Below are 17,667 nucleotides of genomic sequence, written 5' to 3' on the forward strand. Positions count from 1 at the left end.
TCTATAGTGGTACTAATGCTTAGACCTTGAAGAATCAAAGATTTTCTCTAAATGTCTTTAATTGGGAAAAATGAGCCAGAGCGACTATTACACGAGTTATATCAAGATCAGTCAACAGCCGCTAATTACTTTATTTTCAGCTCAATAAGTTATGCAAGTGCTGGAAATTGATTGGAAAAAAATCATATAGATCAGTACAAATGAAGAATGAGGCACAATCTATATAGATAGAGATTTATTGACCCATGCATACAAAGTAACACTTCAAAGCAAATTGCACCTCCATTTATAAAATGGTAATGGATATACCAGAATAGAAAAATAAACATTTCATTCAGCACAAAGGTCCCAACAATGTTAGATAGATATATATAAAATATACATACACACTATCTATCTATATATATATATATATCTCTACCTAGAATAATGAATGCACTGAAGGCTGTATGGATTTATTCACAAAATCTATTTGTAACCACCTAGTACATGAAAAAGATTGGTGCTGGATAGGATTCTGATCTGTATGTCTTATGTTTTTTTTTTTTTGCTATGTAATCTGAGAGCAGAATGATGTAAGGGCTGAGACCCTGATTCCTGTGATGTCACTTACTGGGCTGCTTATTGTAGATTCAATAAAATCAGTGTCTTTTGCCATGTAGTCTTTCCTGCTGTGTAACCCTGCCCCCCTGCAAAACTGGCACCTTTCTGCCAATCAATGGTGTGGGCAGTGTTAGACAGAGCTCAGCATTCAGAAAACTGCTAGATCTGCAGCAGATAACAGGGATTTTATCAAAACTACAGCAAGCACGCCTAGTAAGTGACACATTGCTAGAATCTGGATCCAAGCCACTACATCATGCTGCTCTCCGATTACCTTGCGAAACTCTGGTAACAGATTCTCTTTAAGGTAGAATCATACTGGCGCTTCTATACTCTTCAAAGGGACTATCAGCACAGAATGACTATTCAAACCAAGCACATGCGCTCTGTGCTTCACGGTGGAGCCAATCATTTATATACACCTTCCCACCTGCTTGTTTTCCATCTCTGCCTCTAAGAAGTCAGAACTGTCAATCAAATGAGGGGGTAAAGCAAGAAGGTGGGAAGGTGTATTTGACAGGACTTAAGTTTAGGCAGTCATTCTGTGCTGGCAGTCCTTTTTTAAAAGCAGTTTGACAACCAAATTTATTTAAAGATTTTATATAATTAGATGCTACTAGTTTGGATGATGAGGACCACAGATGGCCTAGGCTAAAAATAAAGTCTAATAGTGTGAACATTCCCTAATGCTGATTGTTACTTCTTTTACTATGTCAAAATTGCAGCATGTTAACACACAGATTCCCAGAGAATATCACTGAAACCAGATCATCTTCCTAACCAGCAGACATGACAATGGGTCTAAATCGGGATCATGGTCACGTTCCAGCCCCTGTGACAAAGTGCATTGTAGAAAAATATTACTATACACTGAGCAAAATAGAACTATTCATTTCTATCCAGGTCTGTAGACTCCAGCCTACGGCACAACTACAACCACCAATGTCCATGGCCGTCAGGGCCTGGTGGGAATTGCAGTTTGCAATGGCTGGAGGCCACATTTCTGATATTTTCATCTCTTCCTACCACCACAGCTGAAACCTAGAGCACAGATAGACATGACTATATTTACCCTAAACCAAATAAACTGTTGTGGGATGTTCCTATGGATCTGTCACCTCATTACATAAAACTAGATTAAGGAACCATGAGATTAAAGCACAGCTATTGTCATATTATATATAGGAAAATAAAGATGGGTAGGAGGGAGATGCAGCTGCAGTTTGAGGGGAGTGAATAAATTAGACTTTTACGTAACGATAGAGCATTAAATCACTAGTTTTAGACAAAATATGGCCACACTGTGGCTTTTTGCTGTTGCAGCACATGCCATCTTAGAGGGAACCAGTCATGAGAATTTTATACCTCAAACTAATGGCAGGTATGTACAGGGGCTTTCATGCTGATTAAATCCTTACCTTGATTGTAAAAATCAGTTTATTGGTAGATAATGGAGGTTACTGCAACAAGTGTGTGACCTGTCAGTCAGATACAGGAGGTGGAGAATAGGGAGGGAGAGGAGGAGAGCTGCAAGTGCAATGCTCCACCCTGAAGCACTTGCAGCTCATTTTCAGACAATTTCAACTCTAGCATTCTCAGAAATTGCAAAATTTCTACAATCAAGGTATGGATTTAATCAGCATGAAAGAGTCTGTACCTACATGCAGTTTGTTAGCGGTATAAAATCCTCATGACAGGTTCCCTTTTAATGAATGGATGCCCAGATTAGCAAATAGTGACCACAGATCATAAATGGCCTGTTTAGCAAGAAAACTAAACCAGATCTGATGACCTATTATAGACCTAAAAGCACCCTAAGCGTCAGCTCTAGTAGGAGACACACGGGGCTATAGCACACTGTTACATATCATGTAATATTCAGATGTAATGTAAAATATGGCACAAAATCAGACACTGAGAAAGTCCCCATTACAGATATGAAACCTGTAACCCCTATATAGGAACATATTGGACTGTTCTGCCACATCTGTAGCAGAAAACGCGGCCGTACTGGTCACAATGAGCAGCTGGTGCAAAACTAGCATCAACCTCATATAAAAAGGACCTCAATTGGAGCATTTATTACTGGGATCCACTAGACTAATTGTCAAAAGCTCCAAATCCCATGTGTTCCTGCACACAGCTATAGAGTTAAAGGGGTTGTGTAGGCTGCAATGAAGCTTGCAGTCACTCTAGCCAGATGAGTCAAGTCGCACGTGACCACAAGTATGCAAACCGCGTACATGCAGTCACGTGACCATCCACCTGCATGGGAATAGTGACACCATGCACGCTGTCACGATTGGTTAATCGGCAGTAAGGCTGTGTATACACATTGAAACTTATGAGAGAAAAAAAGCACAAAGTGAATGAGATTCCTGAAGTCTCTTACACACACTCCTTATTTTTTCCTTGCAGATAAAAAACTGGAGCATGTTACTTCTTGCAACAGATTTCACCAATACTAATAAGTGGGGAAAACATTAGTATTTTACAAAGCATTTTTCCTGCTATAATATCAGGATTAGCAGCATTTCTGCTGCAAATCCTTAACGTGTATACATACCCTAACAAAGTACCTAAAGACTTAGCTGAAATTAAGACCACCCCTTTAATTGCTATAATTCTAGCTGCCTGAATTCACCACTAGAGGGCACTTTTGAGCTGAGACAGTTGACCTGTAGTGAGCCCCAAGTGATTTTTCCCAGAGAGCCATATATCCCTTATAATTCCATATGTTCTCTACCTGTAGGAACAGTATTTTTATTTGTTCTGTGCTCATATAAAGCCTTTTCATCCTGGTATATTATTACAACAGTTGCCTTTATTATGACCATAGCCTCATGAATGCCCTTTACATATATGCACAATATAATGCCAATAACACTGGAGGCGCTTACACGCTGCACACCGTGGACACCTTCAGTATAAAAGCTGCAGTTTCTGCCTATATGAATAAGTGATACCCATACAACACAACCTCTTTAAAAGGGATTCATGACATTTCTTTGAGATTGATAATCATGACCTAATTTTTGGGGGATCCAATACCCAGTACCCCGACTGATCAGCTGTTAGCAGCTCCTGAATTAGCCTGAACTCTACAGCTCCATGCATTGTGTAGTGGCCGTTCTTAGGAACTGCAGCTCAGCTTATTTTATATCCACCCAATTATTGGTGGCCCGTCAGTAGCCCACAACACAAGCTGAGGGCTGGACAAGGGATAAGTTGGCCCCCAGCATACTACTCCTTGCTGCAGTCTATCGCGCCACATTTTAAGGCCCCCGTCATTTTCTAGATTGACCTTTCCTGCAATAAGTACAGATCTTACTGCAGCAACAGATCACATCAGGGCATGCTGGGAGTTGTAGTAATGCAACCAAGAGCTCTTATTGTTCTAAGCAATAAAATAATTACAGGTTTTATGAAAAAAAAAAACAGTAAAGTTGCAAAATGGGACTAGAGAGCACTTGGCAATGATACAGTCAATTATTACACTTTTAAGAACTATAGGAATGAAACACGGGGTTAAGAGGAAGGGAGATTAAAACAGACAATATAAAACAGGGCACCTAGTGGACATTTATTCGGATGCTTGGCCCGGGATCTCCGCCGCTGGTCTGCCATGCCATGGACGACACAAGAATACTATTCAGTAACAGTAGAGCTGGGATTTAACCCCACGTGCAGACTCTTCGCATTGTAGGTAGTCTGATTCACCGTCGTTCATTACAAACCCTTGGAGGGAGCCATCTCGGGCAAGATCGACCTGGTGAAAGTCTTGTGCAAAGTCATTTTCAGCCGCCAAAAGGGTCTGGCTCCATGCGGAAATATCCAGCTTTCCAGCTGTGCCTCCATATTCTTCCGGCAAGATGGCCTTGGGGACATTGCTGTGGAGGGAGCTCAGGTCTGACCCGTGTAGAAATATCTATAGGGGGAAATTGAGTAAAGAATTGTTCCTTTGATTTCAACATAAGAAATGGGAATTCATTAGAGCTGAGCATAAAGAATTGCAGGACCCTGGTCTTGCAGCCACGTCAGTAGTCCGTGGCCACCAGAAAAGAGCCCTGTGAACCTCCTACCTGCTGGCATAACTGGTATCTCATTAGTAGGTCTGGTAAGATGCATCGGTGCGGCAAGACAAACGCATGATGATGGGCAAGGCCTACTACTCAGAAACATCGGGGAGGAGGTCCTCAGGGCTCTGCCCCGGTACTCAGACTACTGACATAGCTACTGGACAGGGGCGTGCAGATCTTTTTGCTCAACTCTAGACTTGTGACTTCCCCCTATGCCACTTTATGTGGACTGAGACAATGTATCTACAATCTTAAAGAGGTTTCTACTTTTAGGAGTGCAGAGCTGCTGAGCTCAGTGATTGGCTGCAGCACTTATATAAGGGGCAGCACGGTGGCTCAGTGGTTAGGACTGTTGCTTTGTAGTGCTAGGGTCCTGGGGTCAATTCCCATTAAGGACATCTGCAAGAAGTTTGTATGTTCTTCCAGTGTTTCCTCCCTCACTCCAAGGACATCCTGATTGGGAATTTAGTTTGTGAACCCCGATGGGGACAGTGATGATAATGTCTATATAGCGCTGGGGAATATGATGACTCTACATAAGCGAGTAAAGTTCATAAGTGATGTCACCACCACTGCAGTCAAAACACTGAGAGAAAGCAGCGGCAAGCAGACAGTGCTGACCCGGGGAGGTGGTGAGTACTATGTGGCTTGGTTGTTTTAAATGAGAGCAAACATTTAGGGAACACTTTTCTATGCATGAAAAAAAACTAAGCTTTAAACTAAGCCTTGTGCTTTGACTTTCTTAATTGGCTTGTCCACTACCTAGACAACTCATTTTTTAAATGAAATTGTCCCTGTTGTAAAATAAAAAAAACATACTCCTGTGGCACTAGTGCCTTTCCAGTGATGTCGGCGCCCGGTCTGTTGGGGCTCGCGTGGCATTAGTATGCCACGTGACCAAGCAGCCAATCAATGGCCAATATTGAGTTGTTACACTCTTAGGCTTGCTCGACATTCGTTGGAGGGAAGGAAGAGTACAGCAGCCCAATAGCGCCCCTGATTGGCTGCAGGGCTCACATGACATAACGCAGACAGGCCTGGCACTGGAACGGCGCCAGTGCGGGTGGTGAGTATATGCTATTTTAATTTTACAAGAGAGACTACTTTATTTAAAAAACAGGTTGCATAAGTAGTGAACAACCCCTTTAATTCTAGGTTTAGTGTCATCTTAGCCAGGGAAGGATGAAACCTAATAGCAGCCTGGGCAGCCTGCTGTGACTGCTGGGAGGAGGGGAGCTGCTGTGACTACTGGGGGGAAGGGGGGGGGGTACAGGACACATTACTACTGGAGTGAAGGTGTCACTAGTGGAATTATGAAATGAATAAGTACCCTGTGCTGACTACTGGAGGAGTCAAAAACCTCAAATACCATGCCAGTCCATGTAGTATTACAATTCCCAGCATTCTGTGCATGCACATGTTGTAGAGAGGGTAGTGACTAGTGGCCGTCTGCAGAATGCTGCACTTACCCGCTTTACTATCTTCTCTTTCAGAAATGGCCTCAGTATTGCGTAAATGCCCTTGAAGATCCGGGGTTCATTGATGATGTTGACGGCTTTTATCCGTATTGGAAATCCATCCTGTGACAGGTGTATAACAAGCAGTCAGAGGTATTAGCTGCAGCTCTTAAAGAAACAGGCTTCTCTAAGGCAGAGACAAATTAACTTCCACATGATCATTACAGCATCCGTAGAATCAGTTCTGACGGGCACTGAATACGCAGCTCTGGGCCTGCAGAGGGCATGAGTCTATACATAATAGCGCCCCCTAGTTTAGCGTTATTAGAGTATCTGTACGAGATTGATGTAAAGGAAACATAACTCTCAGGTTCCCTTTAAGAATAAAATACATCTCTTACCTGAAGAATTCCAATGATCTTCTTGGCAATAAATGGGCCAAAATGAGACGCTTGGGACAATCCCACCCCCTCGTAGTCCGCCAGGATCACAATGCCATTCACTTGTGTTTCCTCTGCTTCTATCAGTTTTTCCAGCGAAAGGTAAATGGCACGAAGATTTTCGGTAATTGGGAAAGTTCGGGGATTCCACTGACCTAATGGAGAGAATCAGCAATGTAACTAATCACAAGTATGCACGGTTTTGTCTCCCAACCAATCAGATGTCTCCCCCACTGCCGCTCGCTCTCTACTATTTAACCCCTTCACGGTCCGGCAAATTTTCAGTTTTTGCACTTCAACAACCAACAGCCATAACTTTTATTTATTTATTTATTTCCACCAATATAAGGACTTCAGTGGGACGAGTTATAGTTTTGAATGACATTATTCATTTTACTACAAATACCAAACATGCTTTTTTTTAATTCATTATATATATTTATATCTTTAAACTTTATTTAAAAGTTCCCTTTGGGGACTTGAACCCAAGATCATTTGATCTCACAGGAGGATAAAGATGGCAGCCGTGGGAGCCTTCAGCAAGCCCCCAGCTGCCTTGACAACCCATTCCGTCGCCCACCCCTTCTTGCGAACTTATTATTTAAATACCGCTGTTAGTTATGGACAGCAGCATTTAAATAGTTAAACAGCAACAATCAGAGATCGCCCTGGTCACTGCAAGGTGTTGGCCATGTATCACAGCTGGCACTCCCCAGGTATAGTGGGCACTCAGCTCCTGGGCCTGCTTCATATATGGGAATCTGACATTTCACGTACCAGTAACATCACATGTCGAAAAGGTGTTAACATAGACCATACATGTCAAACTCTAACACGTGGACCAAATCTTGCCAGCAGGGTGGTTTTATTTGGCCCTCGACACCAAAACCACCAACCCTATGTGGGGCCCCACTACTCTGTATGGATGACCATCCGGGGCCCCACTACTCTGTGTTAATACATAAGCTAGCTAAATGTAGACTTCGGGTTTATGTTGCACAGCAAGTGACTAAAGTTGCCTCTTGCCTGAACAAATTTTTGCCTAAATTCAAGTGTGTCTTTCAAAAAAAACTTTTTATCCCCAAAGACAACAATGGGAAATTCACTGCCGTTATGTGACAGTGGTGATTGACTTCTATGGGATACAATGGGCCATTTTTGAAGTCTTTGGTGAACAAAGGATTTTGAGAAACAGATGTAAAAAAATTGGATCCCATAAACGCCAACCACGTTCTGTTTTTAGATTCTAGCTACAGAAACAGAAGTTCAATTAAATCATACCAGGGCGAATACAGACAATACGTCTTCCTTCTGTGTCTGTGTGAGGTAGAACAGTCAAGAAGCCAGAGTCCAGCACAGGTTTCACCGCGGAAGGTCTCAGGTTGGTAAATACTTCTGGCCACCCTTTACGGCAACTGTAATAATTGACCAAAAGCTGTAGAGCTCGGTCATAGTCAAACTTGCGAGCCCTTAGGAATCGAAGCAGGAATGCATCATCGACTCGTGTCTTTAGGTTGGGGTAGTCCTTCCAAATCATGTCCCTCAGAGCTTGCACGTCACGTAACCTCCATTCTGGCTTCTCCTGCAATTCTTCCCTAGCTTTAAGGATCAGCTCTGGGGTCAATGTACAGACGTAGCCTTCGTGGAGAGTGGAGTCTACTTCCAGGGAAGAGGATACAGAAGAACTTCCTACCGATGTCTCATTGTCTTGTGCCATTGAAGACGAGGTAGCTGTGAATGAGAAGAACTTTGTCATTTTCTACAAATGCTATAATCTAACTTCCATACTACATCACCCAACCACTCAGTAGATAGGGCTCAATCTTTGACCCATCGTGTGGCACCAAATACAGTGAAAACTTGAGATAGCCAGCCATGATTGCATAAAATCATGGTTCTTTCACACCGGGGGCTGGTCTTCTCACAGAAGAGGACCAGTTTGTATAAGTAATCTGTCTCAGGAAATCAGGTCTGGATAAGAAGGTGGTCTTTTCAAAAAGGGTGGTCTTTTGGAGAGGGCTCACAGTGCTAAACTGCGCATATAAAAAGAATTGACTAAGGATACAATCTGGGAAAACCTCTTCTAGGTCATACTTGGCTTGTAGATTCTTGGCACAGTAAGTATGGAACCAAGGTTGGACACATCCCTCACCAACTTTTTAAACTTATAGTCTATGGCCAACCAAGCATGTGCAAGATTTTCCCTTCCTAATTCGTTGAGATTTGCCTAAAGCCACTGCCAGCAGTCATATACTGGTCATAGACATGAGACAACTAAACAGTCTGGACATTATATTTCTGCGAAGGAAGACAAAGGGTGACATCAAGAAAAGGAAAAGAAATAGGTACCTTGTTAGAGGACAATCAGACGCAGGCCCAAAAACCCCATTCACTAAAACTGCACTTATGTTGCAAGTTCTGCAACTGGCGCAGGATGGCATCAGAAGGAATTGGCACCAAAATAAGTAGATATCAAAATACCTGAACATTTGGCTGAAGGCCAGTCTGGATTTTGCTGATTGTGCACAAATTTGCCCTTGGCTAATTTGACGGTTTCTTATTGGTTGGATATTAGTAATCACCAGCAAGGATGTTAAAGATTAAACTGGGATTAGATCTTGACCATTACTGGGTAGTTTTTAAAGACAAGTTATATCTGATGTGTTGGGTGACAACCAACATGGCCAGTATTCTGCATATATAGGGGTATGCAATCAGCCTTTCGGAAGGTTTTGGATGCACTTCTACCAGGCTGGATGTTCTTTATGTCACACCTTGCCTACTGGAATATCCTGAGGTCTACAAAAGCATAAGAGCTGTGCCACATAATCGCCCTCCGCTGCTTGTGATCCCTGTTGTTTGTAATGCAGGGGAAGAAACTAAGATTAAAATTTGATTATCAGCGAATAAATTGCCATGGCTGGCCCTGCGTGATTTAAAGCTCTTATAGGGAAAACACAACACGGCTGCAACATGTGAAGACAGCCCAAGGGGCTCCATACACAACACATAGCAGTCAGCTGGTTTAACAGAAAGTTATCTCACCGGACTGTCTGATACAAAGGAACGCTCCTGTGTTCCCTATGAGGCAGCGGCTGTAAGACTCCTCTGGCTTATCTCTCAAAGAACAAAAGGATTGATGGCCTGAAATCGGGCAAGCCGGATTCTTATCTCCCACGACATCATCTGTTGGGGAACCTATACGCATGAGACTGTCAGCCGAGTCCATGGATATAGGCCAACGTTACGTCTAAGGCCACAGCCCCACTATCAGTATTTGGTCAGTAATCGGTCAGTATTTTTTCTCAGGAGTGGGAGCCAAAACCAGTTGAGGAACAATCAGAGAAAAGGTATAATAGAAACAAGTCACCAATTCTGAATTTATCACCCACTCCTGGTTTTGGCTCCCACTCCTGAGAAGAAATAATGACCGAATACTGACCAAATACTGATAGTGGGGCCGTGGCCTAATGTGTATGGGGGCCTTTAACACTTGTCCCCCTGCCCCATGTGAAGTGTGACCGGCTGGAGAGGCAGCAATGGGTGCTGTAGAACATTAGAAGAAACCAGAGCAATTTCCGCATAGAGCAATTACACTGAGAGGTGAGGTGACACAAGACTTCCTGCAACTGTGAGTCACCAAGAAAATGATGCCCTGCGCCCAGTGGCACAGATGGCAGCAACTAGCAGAGTCAAGGATGTGGGGTGGTTGCCTATGGGCCACATCCCTGTGGGAGCTTTAATAGCAGCCATAGTAGGTGTCCTCCAACTCTCCCAATCACCTGTCAAATCTGTCTAGTTGGGCGACTGGCAGTCGATTTCATAGTGTAATCTGAGACCTTGTTGGTGGCCACACGTTCAATGCATAACGACCACTGCGTGTGACCCTACTGGAGAAAGCTGGCTGCACTGGCATCACCCTGCTGTCATCATAATGACCAGTAGGCTGCATGTCCTAATCTAAGCACAGGTAATAAAATGTGTGGATAGAGATGAGCCTCAGGGCACAGTGACTCCTCAGTTTCTCAGCAATCAGGACTTCATCCATGAAGAAACGCACATGGATTTTTGCATAGGAGATAAATCACCAAGGTCTGGATGAGGCCAGATTCACCCATCTGTATTTCGCAATGCACAGACTGGCCGTGGGTCTCCAGACCTGAACTGCATGGCATCATATATGGAGACCCGCGACCAGTCAGTGCAAAGTGGTCTCAGCACAGACTGCAAAGCACGAATGTGTGGCGGACGTCACAGCCAAATGACACTATTAGGCTGTGACACAGGTTGTGTGTCCAAAGATCACTAATTGTCACTGCTACATCACTGTGTAATAGAAGTGAATGGGATCAGATTGAGACCCCTATGGTAGCACGACCGCAACAAGCAAGTCCTACCGGGTTAGATATTTTGCAACTTGCTTGTTGTGGTCAGCACCATTCCCTTGTATTGCACTCCGATGTAGCAGCGACACCAGGCGATCTTTTGTCCCACAACCTGTGTCGTCGTGCAGCCCAGCCTAAGAGATACTATGTGCAAAATTGAAGGGGTTGTTGAGATTAGAAAAACATGGCTGCTTTCTTTCAAAAACATCTCTACACTGGTCTGCAAGGTGTTTGTAGTGTTACAGCTCATCCCCATTCACAGTACATGAAGCGGATCTGCAATACCAGATGCAACCCTTAAACAGGTGTGGAGCTGTTTCTGGAAGAAAGAATAAAGCAGTCATCCTATGATCCTAGACAACTTCTTTAGACTGGAAAATGCCCTGGAGGAAGATGTGTGATCACACCCATCCCAGCCTGACCTCAGAGCGGGCAACCTCTCCCTGTCTCACCCTACGAGCTGCTGCACAGAAAGGGAGGAGACGAGGGAACTGTCAAGCAACACCTTGTCCGAGGTATCCATGCAATAGATCATCAATATGAGATGGGTAGAGGGCCGACACTTGGGACCCCCACTGATCAGCTGCAATCTGATCAATTGTTTTGAGCTGAACAACCCCTTTAAAACGTCACCCTTTTGCGGTAATGTAGCTCAACCCTGTACAAATAAATGGAGCTGAGCTGCAGTACCAGACACAGCCTCTGTAAAAGGGTGGCGCTGCTTCTGGAACAAAGTAGACATGGTTTCCTAATCACAAACAACAATGCGCTTCACCATAGAGACTATGTATACAGAGGCGATACGCTTCACCATAGAGACCATGGATACAGGGGCGATGGGCTTCACCATAGAGACTATGTATACGGGGGCGATGCGCTTCACCATAGAGACTATGTATACGGGGGCGATGCGCTTCACCATAGAGACTATGTATACGGGGGCGATGCGCTTCACCATAGAGACCATGGATACGGGGGCGATGGGCTTCACCATAGAGACTATGTATACGGGGGCGATGCGCTTCACCATAGAGACCATGGATACGGGGGCGATGGGCTTCACCATAGAGACTATGTATACGGGGGCGATGCGCTTCACCATAGAGACTATGTATACGGGGGCGATGCGCTTCACCATAGAGACTATGTATACGGGGGCGATGCGCTTCACCATAGAGACTATGTATACGGGGGCGATGCGCTTCACCATAGAGACTATGTATACGGGGGCGATGCGCTTCACCATAGAGACTATGTATACGGGGGCGATGCGCTTCACCATAGAGACTATGTATACGGGGGCGATGCGCTTCACCATAGAGACTATGTATACGGGGGCGATGCGCTTCACCATAGAGACTATGTATACGGGGGCGATGCGCTTCACCATAGAGACTATGTATACGGGGGCGATGCGCTTCACCATAGAGACTATGTATACGGGGGCGATGCGCTTCACCATAGAGACTATGTATACGGGGGCGATGCGCTTCACCATAGAGACTATGTATACGGGGGCGATGCGCTTCACCATAGAGACTATGTATACGGGGGCGATGCGCTTCACCATAGAGACTATGTATACGGGGGCGATGCGCTTCACCATAGAGACTATGTATACGGGGGCGATGCGCTTCACCATAGAGACTATGTATACGGGGGCGATGCGCTTCACCATAGAGACTATGTATACGGGGGCGATGCGCTTCACCATAGAGACTATGTATACAGAGGCGATGCGCTTCACCATAGATCCTATACGTACAGATGTGATGCATTTTACTACAGAGACTATGTATACAGAGGCGATGTACATACATGCTATATAATACACTGTGCTGCCACAGATGCACTGCACACAGAAGCCACATACTAGTGACACACAGACCCATGAATGCCAGGCAGTCACACACGCCCACAGAGCCCCTTTCCCCAGGCTGACCTGTAGTGATGCACTATATCCGTCCAATCCTCATTATAACCCCAGCGCCTGTCCTGTGAGCAGAGGACGAAACCAATTACCTGCAGGAGGGGGGAGACGTCTCGGGGATTGAGGAATTCTGCAGCATCAGGCGGAGCCGCTCACCTCTTCTCCACCTCCGGATCTCCTCTCACAGGCTCTCACCTGCACTCTCATCCGATAGGCTGCCAAGTATCACGTGTCCGCGCGTCCCCTATCCACCCACCTGTACGGCGCTGCGCTCTAGAGGTGTGAGGCGTGCTCTGCTGAACGTCGGCTGGCGTGCGCGTCCACGTCGGCCCACTGATATTTAGCTGCAGCCGCAGTTTGTTACCAGCAGATGGCGTGCTGGGTACATATAAAAAGCCTGTTACATTGAAACTTGTGACTACATGCTGTTGCCTATAGGAACCGATCAAATTGCTTCTTTCATGTTTAACCTCTTCACTCCCCAAGCCTGTTTTCACGTTCATGACCAGGTCTTTTTTTCATAAAAATTGTACTTTAGCCCCAATTTTTTTATTTTCACAAGGGTAATAGGAGAAAATGGACCCCATAATGTGTTGTGCAATTTCTCCTGAGTACGCCAATACCCCATATGTGGGGAAAACTACTGTTTGGGTGCACGGCAGGGCTCGGAAGAGAAGGAGCGCCAATTGACTTTTGGAACAAAAATTGGCTGAAGTAGATAGAGGACGCCATGTCGTGTTTGCAGACCCCTTGATGTGCCTAAACAGTGGAAAACCCCCACAGATGACTCCATTTTGGGAACTACACCCCAGAAGGAACTTATCTAGGGTTGTGGTGAGCACCTTGAATCCACAGGTGCTTTACAGAATTTTTTATAGTTGAGCCATGCAAATGAAAAAATAAAATTTTCTCACAAAAATGTTGCTTTAGCCCCAAATATTCAATTTTCACAAGGGTAACAGGAGAAAATGGACCCCAAAAGTTGTTGCGCAATTTGTCCGGAGTACACAGATACCCGGAAGGGAAGTAGTGTCAATTGAATTCTGGACCTCAATTTTGTCTGGAACAGATTGAAAAATGCCCCTGACATGCCAAAACAGCAGAAACTCCAGTATATGACCCCATTTTGGAAACTAAGCGTTTTGAGGAATTCATCGAGGGGTGTAGTGAGCATTTTTAACCCTCAAGCAATTCACAGAATTGCATAACATTGGGGAAAAAAATTACCATTTTTCCACTAAAATGTTACTTTGGCCTCAAGTTTTCAATTTTCAGAAGGGATAATAGGAGAAAATGGACCACAAAATATGTTACGCAATTTCTCCTGAGTACGCCAATACCTTATATGTGGTCAAAAACTACTTTGGAGGCACAGTGCAAAGCTCCGAAGGGAAGGAGCGCCATATTATAGTGCAGATTTTGCTGGATTTATTTGAAGGTGCCATGTCACATTGGCAGTGTCACGGGGCTACCACAACGGGGTGGAGCCAGAAGACCGCAGCGTCTGAGGGCTCCTACTCTGACTCCGAGATGAAGCACTTCTCCTTCATTTTAAGACATGTTTTATTTCTTCTGGCAGAACAGGGGTAAAACGGCCATGTTGGAAATCTTGGTGCTCACAGCTGAGCTCGGTTAGCCACTCCTTTTCCCTTTATAATCTGGGCTCTGATTTTAGTCCTTGTCAGAACTGGCTCTTGCTGCATGGCTAGCGGAGGGAGAGGAGTTGTTATGAGAAGAAGAGCTGGAGGGATTATCAGAGACTGTTGTTTGGTTTGCATGCATGATTATTTATCCCTTAACCTTCTCTACTTTGGTTAATTCCCTTACCTTCACACCCCGGTGCATTCCTCTGTTATACTGTATGTGAGTGAATATTTTGTGTGCCTGGAGTTTTTCTGTTTACCCCTGTCTGTGTTGCCCTGTTCATCGGGTTAGTGTACTACGTTGCACAGTAGCGCTCCCTTCCCTGGGTGGGGGAGGAGAACAGACGGAGGGCTAACTCAGGAGTTAGGGCGAGGGCAGAGGCCCCAGCATCCTTACCTTCAGAGATGTACTGGGGAATAGGGTGAGCTAGGGCTCCCCCTAGTGTTAGGGACAGGGTAGGAGCCCCTGTTCTCTGGTCACCAACCAACCGTGCATAGACAGGCAGAGCCCCTGAGGTGCCAGAACAGCAGACCCCCTATAAGTGACCGAATTTTACAAACTACAACTCTCAATGAATTCATCTAGGGGTGCAGTGATCATGTTGACACCACAGGTGTGTCACAGAACCTTACACCATTTGGCAGTGAAGAAAAAATAACTACATTTTTACTACAAAAAAATTGTTTTAGCCCCAGATTTTACATTGTCACACGGGGAAATGGGTAAAAATGGCAACAAAATGTGTCACACAATTTCTGCTGAACGTGGCAATACCCCATATGTAACTGTACTGTACTGCTGAGCCAAACGGCGAGACATGGGAGGGACAGAGCACTATTTATCTCTTGGAGAACAAATTATTGTAGAATAGTTTGCAGACTCCATATACAGAGCTCTTAAGTGCTAGAATAGCAGAATCCCCCCTCAAGTGGCCCCACTTTGGAAATTACACCCCTTTGGGAATATATCTACAGCTGTAGTGACGATTTTGACTCCATGGGTGTTTTCCAGAAACTAGCAGCAGTGGATGCTGCTGAGTGAAAATTGCAAACCGCCATTGTAGTGACCAGTACACTGTAGTGCCCAGTACATTGTAAAGTCCAGTACGTTGTGCCCAGCTCGTTCTTCGGGAGACATTCACCTGTAAGTTAGGCGAGCTCTCATTGCTACAGAAATGTCAAACATGTGGACGCTAACTGCGGTTGAGACACACTATGGAGCTCAGAAGGGAGGGGTGGTATTTGGATTTGGGAGTGCAGAGTTCGCTGGATTTCTTTTGGGGGGGGGGGGCGAGGAGCCATCTCCCTTTTCCAGAGGCTTTGTACTATCAGTAATGTGAAAGCCCCTAGATTTCCAATGGCAGATGACAGACCTGAGTGGAGACTTTTCTTGTGGATTGATTTGAAGCTTTTATTGGGAACATTTTACATAATATTTTGGATCACATTTATCCTGTGCTCTACATTGAGCACTTATATCGGGCTTCCCATCTAAATCTTCGAGTGATGTGCTTCAGAAGAAACCCCAGAGGGATACATCCACTAAAATGAGGCAGTAGAGTTACTCTGGACTCCGTCTGGACTCTGTTCAGCATTGTCCTTCTTTTCAGATGTGCAGAACACTGTGGTGGACAGCGCCTAAAAATATGGATACCGTGGGATCACAGACCAGACGGCGTCCATGGTGCCTCCATCTGCCTCATTACAGGGAATCTTCAGCCGTGGGTTCCGTCTGAATTACGTATTTCAGAGATTTACACGGAAACCCCGGTGTAAGCGCTCAGCGTAGAGCGCAGGATATATGTGAGCCGAGCCTTGCTGCAATCTTTGGGAGGTTGAATGAACAAATCAACAGCTGGTGAAGAATTGGTTTTATTTATTTTTTTCCGCCATTCCTCGTTGACGACTTTACTCTTCGGGTCGGTGCGATTACAGAGATGCCAGATTCACATTGTGTTTTGATGTTTGGCAGCTGTCACACACTAAATGACGCTTTTTTTTGCAAAAACGCATCGCCATATTTTGAGAGCTATAATTTTTCCATGTGAGGGCTTGTTTTTTTGTGGGACAAGTTGATGGTTTTTATTGGTACCCCTTTCGGTCACATAACATTTTTTGATCGCTTTCTATTTCGATTTTTGGGAGGCAGAATGAACAAAAACGAGCAATTCAGGAATTGTTTTTTTTTATGCTGTTTACTGTGTGGTAAATTGATAAGACAGCGTTATTCTTCGGATCAGTACAATTAATGCGATACCACATTTATATTGTTTTTTTTATGTTTTGGCGCTTTAACACAGTAACTTGTCCAGTACTTTATATTACCCCCCAATGTATCCCCCTGAGGCCCCTAAGGATGTTTGTAATTACCTTTCGTTGCAGATAATGCCTGTGAGCGGTGCTATCACTTGCCGCTCACAGGCATCACGTGACCCCTGGCTGCAGCCGCCTTTGACATCCGCTGATGTCAAGACAAGTGCTGGCAGCAGCCGGGGGTCTTTGTCTTCCGTGTTCCAGGTGGATGCCAGGTTGTGGGCGGGGTTACCCCCCCCGGGGTTACCCCCCCCCCCGCGTCACACCCGGCATCCAACGCGCCTCTCCCCATTCATTGGGAAAGCGCGCGGTGGATGCTGGGTGTGACGCAGGGGGTATATCCGCCCACAACCCAGCAGCCACTGCGGGGACCCCAGCGCTGAGTCATGCCTCACTTGTCATGACGTCAGCGTGGGGTCACGTGATGCCTGTGAGCGGCCACCGATAGCGCCGCTCACAGGCATTATCAGCAACGTTAGGTAATTACAAAAAGTCTTAGGGGCCCCGGGGGGATACATTGGGGGGGTAATATAAAGTACTGTACAACTTCTTTAACATTTAGAAGGAGGGAACAGGAAAGAGTTGGGTTAGTGAGTTGAAGTGATAGGCTTGTCTAAACAGATGTGTTTTTAAAGGATGCTTAAAAACATGGGGGCTAGATATTAGCTGGATCATTTCTGCATTCCAGAAAATTGGCCCAGCACAAGAGAAGTCTTGAAGACGGAGGTGTGAGGTTCGGATTAAGGAGGATGTCAGTCTTAGATCAGTTGCAGAATGGAGGGCACGGGAAGGGTGATAGACAGAAATGAGGGATGAG

The 17,667-nt window shown here is 45.1% G+C and overlaps 1 protein-coding gene across 2 annotated transcripts; it reads right to left on the reverse strand.

Annotated features, from left to right (window-relative positions):
• Nucleotides 1-531: 531 nt before the first annotated feature.
• Nucleotides 532-13,212, reverse strand: TTPAL (alpha tocopherol transfer protein like). 2 transcript variants are annotated; one of them, XM_073683063.1, is made up of 5 exons: nt 12,987-13,212; nt 7,861-8,310; nt 6,541-6,734; nt 6,152-6,262; nt 532-4,531 (listed from the first exon to the last, which is right to left on the reverse strand). In XM_073683063.1, exons 2-5 carry the CDS (start codon nt 8,294-8,296, stop codon nt 4,256-4,258), a joined length of 1,017 nt encoding a protein of 338 aa, XP_073539164.1. In that variant the 5' UTR covers nt 8,297-8,310; nt 12,987-13,212; the 3' UTR covers nt 532-4,255. The 2 variants fall into 2 exon arrangements, with proteins under 2 accessions (XP_073539164.1, XP_073539165.1); XM_073683064.1 differs by having other exon boundaries at nt 12,907-13,212.
• Between the last annotated feature and the right edge of the window lie 4,455 nt (nt 13,213-17,667).

Source organism: Phyllobates terribilis, unplaced genomic scaffold (genome assembly GCF_046119375.1).
Source record: "Phyllobates terribilis strain yellow unplaced genomic scaffold, ASM4611937v1 Scaffold_5__5_contigs__length_657084704, whole genome shotgun sequence".
Taxonomy (NCBI): domain Eukaryota; kingdom Metazoa; phylum Chordata; class Amphibia; order Anura; family Dendrobatidae; genus Phyllobates; species Phyllobates terribilis.